The sequence below is a fragment of the Barbus barbus genome, assembly GCF_936440315.1.
Source record: "Barbus barbus genome assembly, chromosome: 29".
Taxonomy (NCBI): Eukaryota; Metazoa; Chordata; class Actinopteri; order Cypriniformes; family Cyprinidae; genus Barbus; species Barbus barbus.
Window position 1 is genome coordinate 22,882,066 of NC_136757.1, and position 22,260 is coordinate 22,904,325.

Sequence of the window (22,260 nt, forward strand, 5' to 3'; positions counted from 1 at the left end):
GGGGATATACAGTCTACAAGATTCTAGTTAACCACCCAGTTCAGTCACGAACATGATGTAGTTTTTATGAGCTGCAATCTTTTTGTACAGACCACTGTAATAACTCCTTTTGAATTCATTTGTGGACCACATCAATGGAGAAAATGGGAAAATAGGAGTGAGTGGAACTTTTAATCTCGTTTATGAAATTCGCTAATGGGGAAAGAAAATGAATTAAACAACCCAAAGACTACAGGAAGTATGTGGGAGTCTCCTTTTTGGATTCTGCTTTTGTTAATGCAAATTATGTCCTAATGGCTGAAGAAGCATATAATAAAATGAATTCATAAGCTGTTTCATGTGGTCTGATATGAATGATTCAGCCTTAGACAATGACCTCCCTTTATTTTGAGGATCCTTTGATTCATATCAAATATCTTTAGATTCTAGATAACTAATTAATCAAGAGAATGAGAACGCTGAATAATTAGCACTCACTGATGGAAAATGACAGTCAAATCAACATCTGTGACAAATTTAATTATTTTCTGTAATTATTTTCAAAGAAAAAAAATCAGCTCATCCTTTTTTTAACAAACTTGCAAATTTACAATGAAGGGCTTCCATCAACCAAAGAGGCTGACATGTAATTTCATGATTTTGCCAGCAGCAGCTTTCATAAAATCAATAAATCTGGGGTATAAATAATTAAAAATACACAAGACTGTGTGTTGGTGTATAACAGAGTCGGACTGGAGTGTGAGAGCACATATTTCACGTTCTGTTTCTCGGAGTCTGGGTCTATTAAAGCTACAACAACATTACTACAGAAAACTGATCGAGGCAATGATCTCAGAGAAAAAGAAGGGGAGAGAGATTGAAATTAAAAACAAAATGATGTGTGAAGTCTTTTCTTAACATCAAAAGCCATTCCCACAAGCTGTGTTACTCACACCATAATCTAGAATGCAGCTGAAACAAAGGGGTTGATCTCATTTGATGTACTTAAATCAGCAGAAATGTAACGTTAAATATGTTAAAAATGGAACGGTATGGATGGATTGTTTATCACCCCATGCATAGTAAAATTACATTTCTGGATGTTTAACATTTAGTAACAAGGATGAAATGGGCAATATAACACGCCTCATGCTTTTGTGTTTTCTTTGAAAAAGCTGATTATTATTATTATATTTTTTTACAGGTGATAAACAATCTCTAAAGCTACATTATTTAATGAGTTTGCTCATTCCTGGTGTTAAAATGACTCATCAAATCACAGCTGGTGAGGTTTTGTTACATATCATTATATATTAGAGGCAAAACAACTATTAGAGAAAAACATGCAATCAACAGGCTTTGGTTTATTAGCAAAAAGGTAGTTAGTCCCTGAACAAATGTATTTATTTATTTATTTATTAAAGAGGAATAATTTCAGGAAAGAGTCTAGCATACTACAAGCCTATACAGTAAACTATTGTAAAAAATACATCATCAGTCTGGAAAAAAGGAAGGAAAAAAATTGAGACCTTAAAAAGACCTCAAAATGATCTCGCTATACAAAAGACTGAATGCAGACTATCATCAACAACAAAAGGATTTGAAAATAAGAAATATCAATTTTCTCTGAAGCTAAGAGACGCAGCCTTCATCTTACGGTCAGCGGGAGGTGTTTGTTGAAGGTGTCTGGACAGAGACAGAAAAAAACAGTGTAATAGTTGTCTATCCAGAAGGTCAGTCTGTAAGCTTGCCCTTGTTTTTCTTGAGCTTACATGAGCCCTACACTGAAACCATTTCCCAAACCAGTCCTGGACACCTTATGACTCCATATATAGGGTCTTTTCAGAAGCAGCTGTGACTAATACTGATGTCTATCGGCGGTGAAAGGCACTGACTTTTAGCAAACAACCAGTATATTTCAATAACTTGTTTATTTATTGCATTGTAAGAAATTACTTATTAACACTTATTAACAGTTACAACATAACAGTAGTCATAACAGTCACAAGTTTAACTGAAAGCATGCAGCTTCAAGAAATAATAATAGTATTTACATAAAAACAGAAATGAACGGTCAAATAAAGAATTGAATTTAAGAACAGTTGCTGAACATGTTTATGAAATAAAACACTATACAAGTATATCCCAGACCATGTCCTGTGTGCATCAGTCAGATCCTTTTTTGATCAATACATCCAAAAGTAACTCATTCAGAAGTAATGCATCAACCTGACATGCTCTGGTCCCTCCACATCAACCTCAAACTATTCTTTTCAAACTACCGCATTGTTAAAATAAATAAAAAATAAAGTCTCATTTAACACATTTAGTCTATAACTAACCTACTTAATTATCTTAAATAAGCAAGTTATATCAACTATAAAGTTCTATGAAAACTGACGCTTTATTTACATGATTATATATTGCTAATATGTGCTTCAGTTTATATTTTTATATTTGTTTGTATCCAGCATTTGATATATTTCATGCAATTCCCATTTCATGATATTACGCCAATCAAGTTATGGGTTGGTGCATGTTATATTATACAGGAGAGAGGGAACAAACAATTATTTAAAGTGCATTTCTAGCAGAGCATGATTTGTTCAGACTAAAAAATTATATTGAGGTGCTGATTCTATTGAAGTACTTGACAATAATGGACACTGTGCTTTTTAAATGGTTTGCCCTTGTTAAAGTCAAAAATTCCCCTGAAAATCTAATTTTGCTTAATCATTAAGTTTATTTACCTCACTAGACATCTTAAATGGCAAACTCAGATATCTCTGATCAGACATGATCACATATTCAGGGTGCTCAACTATTTAAAGAGGTATGGGTGTTTATATTGAGAGGCTGTGGGTGTTTTTGTCTTCAGAAGACATTTAAGACGCATTTGAAAGCATTTTCACCTTAAATTGTTCTCTTCAGCCTATAAATGTTCCACCCTCAACAACCAGCAGAGTTTAAATGTCAGACTTGTTTGTCAAAGCTGAATAATTTATGTTGACAAGTTGAAAAGGCCTATTCATCAGCCTGATCTGATGTGTTTGTCAGTCACAAAAGGAGGAGGGACAGAAATGAAGAATGATGTGTTTGGATGCACGAGCACAGTCTCTTATTTGTCAGTGTGCTCATAAATTTTACTTAATGCACAGTATCTAGTCAATAATCAATAATGCTGAAAAAAGATGAGCCATTTTATTTTTCATACTATTCTGAAAGTTTTTTGTTAAATTCTAACAATTTGCAGTGATACATGTAATGTTTAACCATCTATATAAAATAGTAATAATAATAATAATGTATGTGTTTGTGTGTGTGTTTATTATAACATTTATTTATTTATTTAATTAATTATAATATTCACAACGATTCTACACTTAAGATAAAGCCTGGGCTCACAGATCCTTTATGTGCAATATGGGAATATGTGATTGGAAAATTTTCCCATAAGATGCTTCAAGAAACCTACCTGCAAAGCTACCTGAAAAACTATGAGCAAGTGTACCGAGGGCAAAAGCTGCTTTAAACATGAAGGATTGTCACACCAACTGTTGATTTAATTTAGTTAATAGAAGTTAATTGGTAAAGAAAATCAATTTATGACATTATTTTTGACAGCATTCTCATTTTACAGCATTTTTACACAAGTGTCTAAAACTTTTTACAGTACTGTAGCTTTGCAGGTAGGTTTCTTGATTTGAAATATTTGAAATGTAATTTTAATGAAAAATGTTATTTTTGTTATTGAAATGTTATTTAATTATAATGTAAAAACCATTATAAATGCATTTATTGTCACTTTTAAACAATTTAATGCATTCTTGCCGAATAAAAGTAATTTTTTTTTACTGACCACTTTCTTTTAACATCTGACTTCAAACTTTTGAACAATAGGGTATATCAAAATATATGTAAAAATCAAAATAATAAAATTTCCTGAATTCAAGTTGCATTGCCTATATAAAACATGTTTCAAAACTTATAAACAGAAAAATAAGTGCGACTTTGACTTGCTGCACATGGTATCATGACAATAAACATCAATCATTCCCATTCCTAATAAATCAACTGCACTGATCACATTCAAAGTCTTATCATGCACCGCTTTCAATGATTGTTGTGGACATCTGAGACACAAAATCTAAATGTCTGCACAAGCTATCTGCCGCATTTCTACTCTTGGCCAGAGCACAGAATGATGGTGAATGATGGAGACAGCAGAGTGCCGCGGGCCATTCCATTCGACACGTCACAACCACAGGTCCACGCTAGAGAACACCACCACTGTTTTCCACCTGGATGAACGACCCCGACTCCTGTTGGAGGATCACACAGGCTACGGGCAATGCAGAGTCAATGTGTGTGTGTGTGTGTGTGTGTGTGTGTGTGTGTGTGTGTGTTTATGAATGTTTGTGAGTGTGTGTTTATCATAAATGTCTAAGCGTATCTGTGTTTTCATGAATGATTGTGATTGCATCTGGGTCACCAAATGTCCAACAATAGTAAAAGTAAAACCTACAGACATTAGGAAAATTACTTATTAAATAATATCTTCGTGAAAAGGTAAAAATGCATTGAGATTTGTGTAAGGGTTAGGTTTAGATATGCGTATATTTACTTGTATATGTATCTGTGCAGCTACTGTACTGTATGTTTCATGAATGTATATGTGCGAGTAATGAATATAATCTAAATATAGGCCTGTCTGTCATCTGGCCTCTGTTCTACACTATTCTCCTCTCAGAGCAGCTCCTGCCCACCCTGTTTATCTCATTATCTTACAATGCGTCTACCTTCCAGTGATGTCCTGAGCACAGGGTCCAAAATGAACACCTATTGAGCGCCAAATGGGAGTAAAAATATGCTTTGAATATAACCTCATAAGGAACTGTAACAAATACATGTAAATATTTGTGATTGTAAAACAGAGTTGACCCTCAGTGATGTAGTAAAGAAAATATGCTTTTTAAGGACTCCTGCCCTAGTGAAAAATAAATGTACTAAAATGTATTTGAAATCAATTATTTTATGCTAAGTATACAACAAATTTATATATAGATGTACTTCATAAAAATATCCCGCAATTTGGTATAATAAACTGGTACACTTAAAGTCTGCTAAATTGGAACAACTAATTTTGTACTTAATGCACTTGTGTGGAAGAGGTCCAACAAAAGATATACTGAAGTGGAACTATTACAAGTATACTTCAGGTACACTTTAAATATCTTGCATTTAATGACTGATATTCAAAGATCATACAATCCTCATCAATAATGACATTAAAACACATTTTAGGCTTAATATTAAGAAATGTGCATTGTGTACATGTAGTACTTCAAATAAAGTTTAAGTATAATTTTATACCCATAAGTCCATAAGTTGATATGTCAGTAAACATGTTAATAGATTTGAACTATACTTAGTATGAAATATACAAAATAAAATAAATAAATAAAATAAAAACTGTGATGGGCTTCCCATTCATCCAGGGTAGTTTGTGCAAGTGGTTTTTAGAATAGAATAGAATAATAAAATAAAATAAACCTGTGCCATTCATTCAGGGTGGTTTGTGCAAGTCAGGGGCGGACTGGCCAAAGGGAGCACCGGGAGAATTCCGTGGCCTAGCAGCCAATTTGCCCCGCTGTTATGGAAGCAGTCGGACACAAAGGTAAGTGATAACACAGTGAATTTATTTCCACAGCAAAGGTGCAGGTGATCGTGAAGAGAGGTGAGCAAGAGATCTTGAGGCTTGGAGAATGAGAGTCAGGCAATTGTACTGAAAGTGTCCTTATGCTTCTCAGGTTGCTGGAGCGAGACTGGTGAAGAGAGCCGGCGTCGGATGAGGGTGATTCCCAGCAGAGATGCGTCTGCGGACAGTGGAGAGAACGGGACGGAGAACAGAAGGTTAGTCTAAGAGGTAAGTTGATAGAAGGTATACTCATCGACTGGTTGTGCGTCGAAGCGGAGTCCACGTTGAATTAACGAGATCGGACGCTGCAGCGATAGTGGTGAGTGTCTTTATAGTGCTCTTGATGATGGTGGTGACGAGGTGCAGGTGTGAGTGGTTTAGAACACAGGTGAGGCTGATCGTGGAAGTTGAGTGGGCGGAGAGCCTGGTCGTGCTGTTACAGTACCCCCCTCTCCACGGCCCGCTCCTGAGGGCCGACCCTGGCGTCGTGGTGGTCTGCCTCGACCTCGTGGAGCTGGGAGTTCTGGGTGAGAGGCATGGAAGTCATCTAAGAGTGTCGGATCGAGTACATCCTCTCTCAGTACCCAAGATCGTTCTTCGGGACCGTAGCCCTCCCAGTCGACTAGATATTCTAATTTACCACCACGGCGCCGGGAATGCAAGATCTCACGAACCCTGTAGATGGCGCCTTCGTCAATGATGAGTGGGAGAGGGGGATCCTCGACCGGACCAGGCTCTGGGGAAACAGAAGGATAGAAGGGTTTTAGTAGTGAGACGTGAAATGTGGGATGGATTTTATACTGTGGTGGTAGCTGAAGTTTGTACGTGACAGGATTGATCTGCTCGAGGATGGTAAAGGGGCCAACGAATCTGGGACTTAGTTTCCGGCAAGGCAGGCGCAGACGGATGTCTCGGGTGGACAGCCATACCTTTTGCCCAGGATGATAGGTAGGAGCAGCAGAACGGCGAGCATCACTGGCTATCTTCTGTCTGCGCACTGCCTGCTGTAACTGGTGGTGCGCAGCGTCCCAGACTCTCTCGCTCTCTCGGAACCAGTGATCTACTGCAGGGACGTCGGACGGAACTCCTGACCATGGAAAGAGAGGGGGCTGGTAACCGAGTACGCATTGGAATGGTGTGAGTCCAGTGGAGCCTTGGCGCAAGGAGTTCTGTGCGTACTCGGCCCAGCCCAGAAACTGGTTCCAAGAGTTCTGGCGGCTATGGCAGAAGGTTCTCAGGAAACGGCCGATCTCTTGGATCTTGCGTTCGGTCTGTCCATTGGACTGTGGATGGTATCCTGAAGTTAAACTGACGGTCACACCTAGGAGTGTGAAGAAGGCCTTCCAAACTCGTGAAATGAATTGAGGTCCTCTATCGGACACAATGTCTTCCGGGATGCCATAGTACCTGAAAACATGGTTAAACAGCAACTCAGCAGTCTGTAGTGCTGTGGGCAGGCCGGGAAGAGGGATCAGGCGGCAGAATTTCGAAAAACGATCCACAATGACTAAGATGCAGGTGAATTTATCGGAGGTAGGCAGATCTGTGATGAAGTCCACTCCTAGATGTGACCACGGACGGTTGGGTGTGGGAAGTGGAAAGAGTTTACCGGCTGGAAGATGACGGGAGCTTTTAGAGATGGCACAGTCCGGACAGCCCCGAACGAACCTTCGTATGTCCCTGGCCATGTTGGGCCACCAGAAGCGATCTCGTAGCAGCGAGAGAGTTACGTTGGCCCCTGGGTGGCCAGTACCGAGGGAAGTGTGAGAGGAGAATATGAGTGGGGTTCGTTGAGTTCTGGGTACATATTGGAGCCCTGGTGGACAGCCCGGCGGATTAGCAGGAGGAGTGTCTGAGGCAGCTGGTGGAGAGGACCACTGAATGGGATTCACCATCACCTCCGTTGGTAAGATGCTCTCGGGTCCTTCTGTATCTTCCTCTGGGTTATGGATTCGTGATAAGGCATCTGCTTTCAAGTTTCGGGATCCAGGATGATATGAGATCTTGAAGTTAAAACGGGTAAAGAACAAAGCCCATCTGGCTTGGCGAGGATTCAGCCGTTTGGCGTCACGTAAATATTGAAGATTTTTGTGGTCGGTAAGCACAAGAAAGGGATGTAAGGCCCCCTCCAACCAATGCCTCCACTCCTCCAGGGCGAGTTTGATGGCTAGTAATTCCCTGTTCCCGATATCATAATTTCTTTCCGCCGGGCTGAGTTTTCGTGAGAAGAAGGCACATGGATGGAGCTTGGGAGGCGTCCCCTGCTGCTGAGACAAAACCGCACCTACACCTGTGGTGGATGCATCAACTTCCACTACGAAGGGCAGCTTCGGATCAGGATGGACCAGGAGAGGTGCGGTAGTGAAGGCCCTTTTTAAATTCAGGAAGGCTGTTGTAGCGTTGGCGTTCCACGCTAGGGTCTTGGTTCCTCCTTTGAGCAGGTCGGTGAGAGGGCTAGTAATGGTGCTGTAATGGGCGATGAAGCGGCGATAGAAATTTGAGAATCCTAGAAATCGCTGGAGTTCTTTGATCGTGCAGGGTTGTGGCCAAGAGGTGATGGCTTCCACCTTCCTCTCGTCCATGCGGACGCCACCACTATCTATGAGGTATCCAAGAAACTGTATGCTGCGTTGATGAAAGGTGCACTTCTCCGCCTTGAGGTAGAGCTGGTAATTCCGGAGTTGTTGTAGGACCTCCGCAACGTGTTGGCGATGTTCGGCCTGGCTCCGAGAGTAAATCAAAATGTCGTCAATATAGACGATGACAAATCGGTGAAGGTACTCTCGGAGCACCTCATTCATGAACCCTTGGAAGACAGAGGGGGCGTTGACGAGCCCATAGGGCATAACCCTATATTCATAATGCCCAGTGGGCGTGACAAAAGCAGTTTTCCATTCGTCCCCCTCTCGGATTCGAATGAGATTATAGGCGCTGCGGAGGTCCAGTTTGGTGAAAATGGTGGCGCCGCGGAGTTGTTCTAAGGCAGCAGGGACAAGAGGAAGGGGGGGTACCGATATTTGATGGTAATGTCGTTGAGTTTTCGGTAGTCTATACACGGACGTAGGCCACCATCCTTCTTGGCCACGAAGAAAAAACTGGAAGCAGCAGGGGAGGTAGATGGAGTGATGTAACCTTGTTGTAACGCCTCCTCAATGTACTCCTCCATGGCCTTCTGTTCCGGGAGAGATAGCGGATAAATCCTGCCCCGCGGTACTGACTCACCCGGTAGCAGATCAATAGCACAGTCCCATGGCCGGTGCGGAGGTAGTTGGGAGGCTCTCTTTGGGCAGAAGACGTCACTGAAGTGCCTGTATTCAACAGGGATATCCACAGACTGCAGGGCGACAGGGCTCTCGATGGTGGTGGCATAGAGAGGTACAGACGTTGGGGTCTTAGGCGTGGGTTGAGGCAGTTGAGGAAAACATCGCGGGAAACAGCAATCGCCCCATTTTAATATCTCACCAGTGTGCCAGGACAAGACTGGGTTATGTCGGACGAACCAAGGGAGGCCCAAGATGACGTCAATACGGGATTCTTCGAGGATAAGGAGGTGAATCTCTTCTAGGTGAAGTAACCCCACTCGCATCTGTAAGGGACCAACACAGCGATTGACAAGACGAGGTGACAGGGATTTACATGTTATGGTCTGGATCTGGTAAGAGGTTTCGGTGGCGGTGGTCTGGAGCTGGAGCTGTTTGTAGAGGGGTCCCGAGATGAAGTTCCCCGCGGAGCCGGAGTCCAGGAGGGCGGTAACTGATAGGGAATATGTACCTATGATTAGTTGGACACGAGTGGTAAGGGGCTTCATCTTCGGGAAGTTGGGTCTCATGCCACTCACCATCAGCCTTGAAGGGCGGATGTTACATTCCTGGATGCGATGGGTGTTGTCTCCACAATACAAACATAATCCATGCTGCAAACGCCTTCGCCTTTCAGAAGGAGTGAGGTGGAATGAGTCTGTGAGCATAGGTTCAGGTGAATCTCTGTTGGGTGATTGTGAGAAGGAAGGAGAGCTGGGGAAAAGGGAATCGTGGGTTTCAGCAGAGCAGGCTTGCATCCTGTTAGAGCATCGTATCGCTGCTTGGATGAACTTCTCAAGGCCGCAGTTGTCGTCATATGCCGCAAGATGTAAGCGCACTGAGGGGTTCAAACCTTGGCGGAATGTGGTCAGGAGTGAGGGCTCGTTCCATCCGCTCGCCGCCGCGAGGGTGCGAAACTTGAGAGAGTACTCGTGGACAGTTGAGGAGCCCTGTCGCAACCGATACAGCTGTTCGCCCACGGTGGAATCTCCTGGAGACAGACCAAAAACCTCACGAAAATGAGAGATAAACTGGGTGAATGAATGGGTTGCGGGACCGGCTTGGCTCATAATCGTCTCTGCCCACTTCAGCGCTGGACCGGTGAGGGATGTGACGACAAAGGCGATCTTGGAGTGTTCGGTTATAAACATCTGAGGGTGAAGATCGATTATGAGTGAACATTGCATAATGAAGCCATTGCATTCCTCCGGTTTACCAGAGTAGGGCGCTGGAGTGGCCATGGGACTGGCGAACAACACAGGCGTAGAAGAAGTGATGGCTGGTGGATTCGGTGGAGCGGGAGGTGACGCCGGGGGTGCAGATTGGGTAAGGAGTCTCTTCAGGGTGTCCACTAACTCTTGAAATGGGTCGGGAGTGCTCATGGTGGAAGCGGGTTGGTCCGATCTTCTGTTATGGAAGCAGTCGGACACAAAGGTAAGTGATAACACAGTGAATTTATTTCCACAGCAAAGGTGCAGGTGATCGTGAAGAGAGGTGAGCAAGAGATCTTGAGGCTTGGAGAATGAGAGTCAGGCAATTGTACTGAAAGTGTCCTTATGCTTCTCAGGTTGCTGGAGCGAGACTGGTGAAGAGAGCCGGCGTCGGATGAGGGTGATTCCCAGCAGAGATGCGTCTGCGGACAGTGGAGAGAACGGGACGGAGAACAGAAGGTTAGTCTAAGAGGTAAGTTGATAGAAGGTATACTCATCGACTGGTTGTGCGTCGAAGCGGAGTCCACGTTGAATTAACGAGATCGGACGCTGCAGCGATAGTGGTGAGTGTCTTTATAGTGCTCTTGATGATGGTGGTGACGAGGTGCAGGTGTGAGTGGTTTAGAACACAGGTGAGGCTGATCGTGGAAGTTGAGTGGGCGGAGAGCCTGGTCGTGCTGTTACACCCGCTGCCCTACATTTATTTATTTTTATATATATATATATATATATATAGATAGATAGATACCCTTTTTGTCTACATGCTTCCATAAAGAACCTTTAACATCTGAAGAACCTTTCTACTTCTCAAAAGGTTCTTTGTGGCTAAAGAAGGTTCTTCAGTTTAATAAAAAGGTAAGAAAAAGATAGTTCTTTAAAGAACCTTTGACTGAATGGTTCTTTGTGGAACCAAAAATGGTTCTTCTATGACATCGCTATGAAGAACATTTTAAGCACCTTTATTTTTAAGAGTGTAACCACAAATTAACAACGGGTTTGCTACACTATGTTTCACCATGGTATTTGTAGTAAAACTTTGGTTATACAAATGGTAATCAATCCGCCAAAAAAAACATGGTTACTATACCTTTACCATAGGTCTAATAACACCATGGTTAATTTAACTTTACCCATAAACATTACCCATGATAATGCGAAAACATGTTCAGTGTTAAGATTTTTCTGTAAAGATATATTAAAGATGTAGCTATTAAAAACAATACTATGTATACTATGTGCAAACTAATTACAATGAGGTGGTTGTTTTGCAACAAGGTGGAGATGTGTTTATGAAAAAGTGACAGGTACAAGAAAATGTGTGAAAAAAGTAAACACATGAGGGACAGAGAGATGTCAGGGAAAATGAAGAGACTAAAGAGGAAAATGGAAGTTCAAGAGAAAACATTTAATTATTTTTGCGTGGCCCCAGCCTAGAGATTTAAACTTTTTTCAAAAATTTTTGTGGATGTATGAGATGGCCTGGATGAGTGTGAGATTTCCCGCGCCTGAAATTTTGTCCCAGTCCACCCCTGGTGCAAGTGGTTTGTAGGAGAAAATAAAATAAAATAAATGGCTGGTGGTTCTCCACCTGGTTCTGTCTCCCCTTCACGTGGCGTGTAAAGATCACAGTCATCCAAATGATAAAAAAGTATTACCGTAAACCAGTGGTTCTCATTTTGTATGTCTCCCTTATCTAACACACCTGATTCAACTCATCAGCTCGTTAATAAAGACTACAAGGCATGAATTGGGAGTGTCTGATAAGGGAGACATACAAAATGTGCAGGGCTAGGGGACCTCCAGGACAGGTTTGAGAACCCCTGCCGTAAACAATGTATTCTGCGACACCACAAAATAAATGATAGAGCATAATATGAAATGATAGACTTTTTATTTCGTCCATCCGATATATATCTTGATATCGCACAGCCCTATCTTCAGTTATATCCAGTGATCAAGCATATACGCTGCTTTCTGATACGCCTGCATGAAAAGGCCTGGGTAAAGTGTGTTCAAAGCTGCCCATGTTTCACAGAATGAGAGTCAAAGTTCAGTTTGAGTGAGACGTTTAATTAGATCTTGAAAGGAGGCGATGGGGACGGGTGGGTCGAGGATCCGCTCCAACCACTTTTCAAGAGTTTTGATTTTGGCGCAATCAGCGGTGAGGTTGCCATGGTGATGCCTATGACCTATGCCTCTTTAAATACAGTGAAGTCAGATGGGAGATGAAAACATTGTGTCACTCTTGACTGCACCGGCGCTATTGTCTACCGTCATGCGCTGGATTATCCTGACAGTGCTTAATCACACAACCCAGGCGAGCATCAACAAACCATTAGGCATCTGTAGAGACTTTGGCGATAATAGCCCAGCGCAAGACATATTGTGAAGCGCAATTGTCTCTGCATGTGTGTGAAATGACACATGATGTTGTGCGCTTGTGACAGCAATTTTTTTCCCCGGGCTTTGTCTTTTTTCTGTTTGCTACTTAACAACTGAACAGAGACTCCCACGCAGTCACACAGCACATTCACACACACACAACAGTCGTGCAACGTGGTTTTAGTACATTTAAATGTCTGTCTGAACAATTTGGACCAAATATACAACAGAAAAATGGGCTAAGCTCACAGATTCGATGTTATGTGCTTCCCATTTCTCCTATTAACTACGTTGCATTAGCGTGTAATGAAAATGAAAGACCATAAATCCAGCTAGTGATTAATATTTTCACCTCACTCACAGACCGCACTTACAACAGATGGAAAACTGCCCGTTTTGTAAACCACTGGAAAACGTGCTTTTCAACATCTTAATATTAAGAGCTGAAACTGCTGAAAAGAACAAAATTAGCATGTGTCCTTCCAGTGTCTGGAGAAAAAAAAGAAACCTTTTCCTGTATAAAGGAAAGATATGAAACAGTTGTTTGCTGACAAGAAAAGCACAGGCTCTTTTACGTATGTGCTGAAGGAGGACAAAAGCTTATGTTTTATGAGAGCTGTGACTCATATGTAACCTTACTGTAGTCACGTTGAAATACTATCTTGATGGGCGATGGGTGAACACGCTGAACATAATATAGACAAGAAAACATGTAGCTTATCTATATCATGCATAAGGTTTCCCATAAAAAAGACACATTTTGACATATTATGGCCATAATTCAGACTCATTCTTACTATTAATACTCTATTACACATAATTAGAATAACAATAAAGTGATCAAATGTATGAAATAACAAGAATGAAAATGCAAATGTGAATGGCGGAAGAAAATAAATTGTTGAATAAAGTCGTTATTTTTGTTTTCTTTGCGCACAAAAAGTATTCTTGTACCTTTATAAAATTGCAGTTGAACCCCTGATGTCAAATGGATTTATGGATTTTTTTACTATTTTAAAAATGTCTTTACTACCTTTCTGGACCTTGAATGTGTCAGTTCCATTGCTGTCTATGCAGGATCAGAAAGCTTTTGGATTTCATCAAAGATATCTTAATCTGTGTTGCGAAGATGAACGAGGGTCTTATGGGTTTGGAACGAAATGTGGGTGAGTAATTAATGACAATTTCATTTTTGGGTGAACTATTCCTTTAAGGTTATTTAAACATTGATAATCATTCATAAACATTCATTCACATTAATACATTTATGTTACCTTCAATTTAGTCACTTCGACTGAAAGCAAAATACCTTCGTAAAAGCTGCATTAATAAGTCACTTTAATATATACGAATTGCACAGCCAGAAAAAGATTATAAAGTCCAGGTCACAATTTATAGCTCCCACCCACCCCGCAATGAATGGATCATTCATTTTCTTCTCTCCCTCAAAGCAAACGCACTGCTGAAAAGTCTTCATTATCCAGCAGGGCTAGATGGATGAGAAACATTGTACTTGTGAATAGCTTCAGGTAACATCGCTGCATTGGTAGAAGAAAAACCCTTATAGTAAAATTCTAGCCATATTGTGTAAAAGAAAAACAAAACTTACCTAATTGTGATCACCGGCCACTTTATTAGGTACACCTGTTCAATTGCTTGGTAACACAAATTGCTAATCAGCCAATCACATGGCAGCAACTCAATGCATTTAGGCATCTAGATGTGGTGAAGACAACTTGCTGAAGTTCAAACAGAGCATCAGAATGGGGAAGAAAGGGGATTTAAGAGACTTTGAACGTGGAATTTGTTGTTGGTGCCAGACGGGCTGGTCTGAGTATTTCAAAAACTGCTGATCTACTGGGATTTTCATGCACAACCATCTCTAGGATTTACAGAGAATGGTCCGAAAAAGAGAAAATATCCAGTGAGTGGCAGTTGTTGCCTTGTTGATGTCAAAGGTCAGAGGAGAATGGGCAGACTGGTTGGAGATGATAGAAAGGCAACAGTAACTCAAATAACCACTCATTACAACCAAGGTATGCAGAATACCATCTCTGAACGCACAACACATCGAACCCTGAAGCAGATGGGCTACAGCAGCAGAAGACCACACCGGGTGCTGCTCCTGTCAGCTAAGAACAGGAAACGGAGGCTACAATTCACACAAGCTCATCAAAATTGGACAATAGAAGATTGGAAAAACGTTGCCTGGTCTGATGAGTCTTGATTTCTCGATTTTTGTAATGGTGTGGGGGATATTTTCCTGGCACACTTTGGGCCCCTTAGTACCAATTGAGCATCGTTTAAACGCCTCAGCCTACCTGAGTATTGTTGCTGACCATGTCCATTCCTTTATGACTACAGTGTACTCATCTTCTGATGGCTACTTCCAGCAGGATAATGCACCATGTCACAAAGCTCAAATCATCTCAGACTGGTTTCTTGAACATGACAATGAGTTCACTTTACTCAAATGGCCTCCACAGTCACCAGATCTCAATCCAATAGAGCACCTTTGGGATGTGGTGGAACAGGAGATTCGCATCATGGATGTGCAGCCGACAAAAAACACAATTATTAGCACCCCTAGAAATTCTTATGAGTAAAATATCTCTGAAGTACATTCATATTCACAATTTTGAGCACTCCAGGGTGATTATGAACATGAAATTATCCAGCCATGGCTTCCTGTTTCACAGAAATATAAATAGGAGGGAAAACAAAGTCCAAATTCCCTTAATCATCCATCACAAAGAGAAAAACCAAAGAATATATTTCTGATGTTCAGCAAAAGATAATTGAGCTTTACAAATTAGTGAAGTGGCTTTACGAAAAGAGCTAGAGCAGTGAAAATTCCCATTTCCACCATCAGGACAATAATTAAGAATTTCCAATCAACAGAAAATGTTACGAAACTGCCTGGAAGAGGACGTCTGTCTATATCGTCCTAATGCACGGTGAGGAGGAGAGTTTGAGTGGCTAAAGACACTCCAAGGACCACAGCTGGAGAACTTTAGAAAATAGTTGAGTCTCGGGGTCAGAAAACCTTACAAAAAAATTGTCAAACAGCACCTACATCACCACATGTTGTTTGGGAGGGTTTCAAGAAAAATTCTCCTAGCTCATCCAAAAACAAACTCCAGCATATTCAGTTATCAGAAACGACTGGAACTTCAAATGGGACTGGCTTCTATGGTCAGATGAAACTAAAAAATTTGCTTTTTAGCAGCAAACACTCAAGATGGGTTTGGTGAACACAGGGCTAAAACGTACCCCATGTGTACAATGAAATATACTGCTGTATTTTTGATGTTGTGGGCCTATATTTCTGCTGAAGGTCCTGGACATCTTGTTTAGACACATGGCATCTTGGATTCTAACAAATATAATGGGCCATGTTTGGATCTTCCAACCGTACAATAATCCAAACACAAACCTCATAAACAACACAAAAATGGGTCACTGAGCACAAAACCAAGCTTCTGCTTTGGCCATTTCAGTCCTCTGACCTGAACCCTGTAGAAAATGAGTGAGGTGAACTGAAGAGAAGAAGAACCGTCATGGAGCTGTGAATCTAAAGGGTCTGGAGTGATTCTGGATGAAGGAATGGTCTCTGAGCTCTTAACAGGTGTTCTCTAACCTCATCAGGCATTCTAGGAGAAAATTTAGAGCTGTTAAACTGGCAAATGGAGGTTTCAAAAAGTATTGAATAAAAGGGTGTCGTTAATTGTGGCCAATGTGTATTAGAGAAAAACATTTATTTCATAATGATATTTCCTCCCATTTTAAATTCTTATTATCCAATGAAAGGTTAGATTTTTGTGAATGTGTTAAATAAAAGATCAAAAAGAATAACAATGCAGATTAATTTTCACAGCCTTCTTTGATCATATTTACCAAGGGTGCCGATATTTTTGGCCATGACTGTACAAAGTAAGGGTCACCTAAATAAACCCATGTACTCTGTCTCACAGGAACAGTAATAGCACATCATTCATTTACACAAATCAAACACTGGAATACCTTTTTATACTACATTGATATTTCATCTTAACTCCACCATCTTATCTAATACAACCTGAATTCCAACATGTTCTCTATAGGTGAAAGATCTGGACTGCAGGCAGGCCAATTCAGCACCCAGACTCTTCTACTACGAAGCCACGCTATTGTAATTGGCATCTGCAGATGACACGGCGGATTGTTTTACCGACAGTGGTTTCTGGAAGTATTCCTGGGCCCATTTAGTAATGTCAATTACAGAATCATGTCGATGAGTGATGCAGTGTCGTCTGAGGGCCCGAAGACCACAGGCATTTAATAAAGGTCTTCAGCCTTGTCCCTTACGCACAGAAATTTCTCCAGTCTCTCTGAATCTTTTGATGATGTTATGCACTCTAGATGATGAGATTTGCAAAGCCTTTGCAATTTGACATTGAGGAATGTTGTTTTTTTTAAAGTATTCCTTTTTACCGCACTCTTTCACAGATTGGAGAGCCTCTGCCCATCTTTACATCTGAGAGACTCTGCTTCTCTAAGACATCCCTTTTATAGCTAATCATGTTACAGACCTGATGTCAATTAACTTAATTAGTTGCTAGATGTTCTCCCAGCTGAATCTTTTCAAAAGATTTTTCAGCCCTTTGTTGCCTCAAAAGGCATCAAATTTGAAATGAGCTCATTTAGTGGATAAAAGTGTAAAATTTCTCCATTTAAACATTTGTTATCTTCTCTATGTTCTATTATGAAAAAAATTGTCTCGTCTAATTTTATTCCAATTTAAAAAACGTTCCAACATTTCCGGAATTCGGGTTGTAAAATGCCTTTTAGACACATTCCCATAACTGTTTAAAATTTTTGTACATCAAATTCAGCACTGGGGTGCATTTCGGTAAAAAAAAAAAAAAAAAACAGGAAACAAACCAGTAGCTGATACAGTATGTGCTCAGCAGGATCTAGTATATCTGGAGGCTGTAAGAGTGTGTGATTGTGTCTCAGGGGTGTTAGGGTCATTATAGACCCTCATTCTGTGTTTAAAGCCAAATGAGAGGTAATCATTTCAGTAGTGCAATGTCCTAGCACTGCGGGACACAGCCCGCTCTTTCTCTTTCCACACTCTAGCCATTCACACTCATGCAAGTGCTGCAGCGCTGATGTACGATGTACTCTGGACTGCTTCTTTTTTTTGCTTTCTAAATAAGACGTCTATAATATTACTTCTTGCTTCAATATAGTATTGTCACGAATCCAGTCTATGAACTTCCGTTCACTCACCACCAGAGGTCACCCGCTCACCACATGGACTCTCACACTACACAGACTGTTACACTATACCCTGTACTACAGTTCCCATCATCCATTGCACTGAGTACACACACACACAGCTGAATGCACTGATTACACACATACAGCTGAATCCCATCAGACACACTTTATAAGCCATGGACTTCCTCTTTCTCACTTCCGAGTATTGTTTAGCGTATATCACTCTTCTAGCGATAGCTACACTATGGAGCCATTCTAAGTTTCCAGTCCTAGTCTAAGTCTAGTCATTTCGTGTTGCCTTGTTGTCTGTTTCCTGATCTTCTGCCTATGTATCTTGGATTAACCCTTTGCCTGCTGTTTCGGACTCTTTGCTCCTTGCCTGGACTATTGCTCGTGTTATTTGGTTTACCCCTCTTGTCAAGCTCTCTGGATATCGTTTGCTGATCAAAAACCCACACTTGCCCTAGGAATACTCTTTGTCTTTCCTGTGTTATATCTGTTTGCTGGTGTTTCGACCCGGCCTGTGTTTTGACCTCGTCTCTGAATAAAAGCCTTGCAAATGGATCCGCACATCTCACGTCTCGTTCGCCCCGTAATAAGTATAATAAAAATAATCTACAAAATAGAAAGAAAAAGAAAAAATCTGACATTGTCAAAATGGTTGCTGACCCCTTATCCAGCACAATTATAAATCAAAAGCAAGCATTTTTACATAATATAGTTTTAGACGACTTGCTGAACAGATCAAAGTAAAACTATGTGGTCAGTGACTAATAATTTTTGGAAAATATGTTCAACATAAACGTTTGCTGTCAACTGATATTCAAACATATTGTTTTGATGAAAGCAGTCAAGTTAACACAATTTTATGCCTAAAACACTTATTTTATGCCTCACTTATTTTTCACATATTTTAGATCATTTATTTATTTATTCATTCATTCATTCACTTATATTTTACAGGTACCATGTTAAATCTAAACATGTTCAAAACTTAACTCTTCTTATTCAATATTTTGGTATACTAAAGTATATACAAGTATTTGTTTTATTTTTGCACCAGGGAGCAGTTCTGATTTCCCCCATATAAAGTGATTAATTATTTAAAAAAATACATTAATGAACATCTCAACCATGTAAAATAGGCTCAAAATGCAAAGAAATGCAAAAAATTATTTCCACTGTGTAATGACACCACAAATAATGTATGGATTATTATGAGATCAAAAATAGCCATTGCAAAGGTAACAGTAGTGTGCTTTTGTGCTTATATACAGTAGTCCTTTCACTCAAATGACTGTACTGAAAATCTTGCTTGATGCAACACACCTATAATTTCCCAGTGTTATGACATGTACTATATAAGGCAGCGATAGCAAGTAAGCTCATAGTGTATAAAATAGTTATTTTCTGCCCACTTTTCTCCTGGTTTAAAAACTGTCAATCCCACACCGGCATGCCCCAATGATGAAAAAGTGGACGTGGATGAAGACTAGCCCTCAAAAGCATACAAAGCCAACTGTGGTATATACAAGCATCACCAGTGCAACACAATGTGAAATCCCATGCTTCCCTCCATCTTCGCAACCTGAAGTATACAGAATCTAATCACCATGGAAACACATGATCATCTGTGAAACTGGTGATCAAGCGATATAGGTTTCAATAACTCATGTCAATATCTGGAAACAGGTTTGCAGATGAATTAAATATTGCTAACACATACACTACACACTTTAAAATTTGACACTTTAATAATTAATTTGATTAAAAAAATACTGTAATTTTTTTTTATTTAAGTATTTGTGAAATTTAATTAACATATCAAAATTAACTTGTATGTATCAATATTGAAATAGTAACTACTGCTGCATTATCAATTGACTGCTGGTAGATTATTGACACAACATAAGGGCGTCTTACATATGCCAATCCAGTTTCATTTAAAATATATAGTTAAATACATGCCAATGTATGAGCCTGGATGATACTTCAAACAGGCCTTTTCTTCTTCTTCTTCCAAGGAGGACAAAAGAAGAAATTCTAGCAATTTACCGCATGCAATTACAATGAATGGAGCTTTCAAACTCTAAAACAATCAATTTGTTTGTGGATCAGACATTGCTACTTCTCTCACGAATGCACTTTTAAGTGAAGAACATTCTACATTTGGGTCTGTCCATCTTACCAAACTATCATATGACTTCAGGAGACTTGGAACATAGCGCACAAGTCATTTGGACTACTTTTATGATAATTTTATGGTGCCTTTTGAAGCTTGAAAGCTTTACACACCTTCATTGTAATGGCAGTGAACCAGAACATTATTAAAAATGTATTATTCATACTGGTTTGAACGACATGAGGGTGAGTAAATGACAGAATTTTCATTTCTGGGTGAAGTATTCCTTTAAGTAGTCTGACCAATAAAAGCCTGGCAAAAAAAGACATTTCTACAAAGTGTGTAAATGTGCATGTGCCACTTACTCCCATTCCTTGCGCCGGGCCTGTGGGGTGCTCTGGATCTTGTGTGCCTGGTGTGCTTTAATGATGTCCCGTTGTTCAATGAGTCCCCCCCTGCGCCGTTTAATGATATTTGGGCTGACGGGCATGTCGGGGTCCAGACCCAATGCTGCCGCCCCCTCACACGACCCTCCGAGATCCAGGGAGGATGGTGCCAGACCCATGGGCCGGGTGTGGGGGACATAGAGCGTGTCGAAACTGGATGCATGGGACAGGAAGCTGTCAGCGAGGCTCTGGGGCTCCAGAAGCGAACAGGAGCGGGAACCGTCCTCCAGGGTTCCCCGGTGCTTGAGCCAGCTCTCTGGGTCCTGAGGCTGGAGGAGGAAACATCGCGAAGGCGGGCTCCCGCCACACATGTCCTGACTGAAAGACGGGACTGCCAGGGCATTGCGGTCAGAGAGGGTCTGAGCGCTGACCGAACAAGTGCCCAATTCCAACATCCTGAGGCCAGACTCTCAGCATTGTTCTGTTTGAGGAGGAAGTAGAGAGAAGAGACAATTATATTTAATCCATTTCAGAAATAAATTTTTATTTAAAACAGTGTGGTAAGCTCTAAACCAGGGGGCCGGGGTCTCAGCACACTTCCTAAAGCAGGGTTATTATAGTTCATTATAACAAAAACCATAAAAAAGTGCATTACCTGAAATAAACTAGTTGTGAAGGCAACGTATCTCATTTTCATTTAGTTTAACTTGATGTAATACAATAACTAAAACTGAAATGAAAATTAATGAAGGAAAAAAAACTATATAGACAAAAAAAACAAAGTAACAAAAGTAACAAAATAAAAATAAAAAACATAAAGCTAAAAAGTAAAACACATTATTAATTTTAAAAAAAATTATAAAAACGAATAGTATCTCAAAAATACTAAAATAACACAAGACCTCAAGATGAGGACAAAGCAGGCTTTAAAATTAGTAAAAACAGCTAAAAATCAAGATGTAACGTAAACTTACATCAAATTTCTTATTTTAATTTGTCCCTTCAACAACGTCATTTTAACTTTTTTTTGGCCAAGCTGTAAAATATTTTATTTTATTTACCCATCCCACCCCTTGGTAGACTTAAAAAAAGAAAGTTAAAATAAATAAATAAAATAAAATAAATAATAATAATAAACACATTTTAATTAATATTAATAGATAAACAAATAACAATAAAATAGTAAAACGATATTTTAAAAAAATTTACTAAACCCATAATAATGAACGTCTGGAAGAGTCATATAAATTATGTAAATCCATTAATATGAAACCTGAAGAGCATTTAGTTCTTGAAATTTCAAGTTGTGGAATGTACAGAATGTAATTATTTTACATTTTACTTAATTATAATTATTTAATTGAATTATATTCATATATTGCCCCTTCTATTTTCTGTAAATTAAAAAAGAGGTAATCAACATGAAACAAAGATTTTAAAAACACATATTGACTGTAATATTAATAACAAACAAAGAGCTGATATAATGCCAGGAACATCAAGGAAAAGAGTTTTAGCATCCCTAGCTAATTCACTGTCAAATGTGACACTAATTAAATGATATATTCTCTCAAGTATCATTCATGAGGAGCCCTCATTGTTGTAGAAAGAATGCTGTCATTACAAGGCTTGTTTAATGCGTTGCCTCTAAAACAATTTCGGAACAGTGACAGCCTTTAAAAAATCATGACACTGTTCTAGTAGAGTCACATCAACCTAACGAGGGAATCAGTTATGCCGTGTATAAACAAATTAAATCCTAATAAAATCCCAGCTAAGCTCACAAATCATGCAAAAGAATGTTATTAAACAATTCATTCAAGAATATCTATGTCCTCTCCATATTAGCTTCTCAAATTAATCTGACAAAACATATCTAAACTTCGTTTAACAACGCAACAGTGCCAGAATTCTCAGA

At 40.0% G+C, this 22,260-nt stretch overlaps 1 protein-coding gene across 1 annotated transcript in view; it reads right to left on the reverse strand.

Annotated features, from left to right (window-relative positions):
* Nucleotides 1-20,797, reverse strand: part of LOC306848847 (voltage-dependent R-type calcium channel subunit alpha-1E-like) — a gene marked incomplete at both ends in the record, with an annotated part of 129,289 nt that extends 108,492 nt beyond the window's left edge. Inside the window, one exon of the mRNA XM_079383596.1 lies at nt 20,322-20,797. Coding sequence (XP_079239722.1) covers nt 20,322-20,797 — 476 coding nt within the window. The remainder of the gene's footprint in view (nt 1-20,321) is intronic.
* Nucleotides 20,798-22,260: the final 1,463 nt, after the last annotated feature.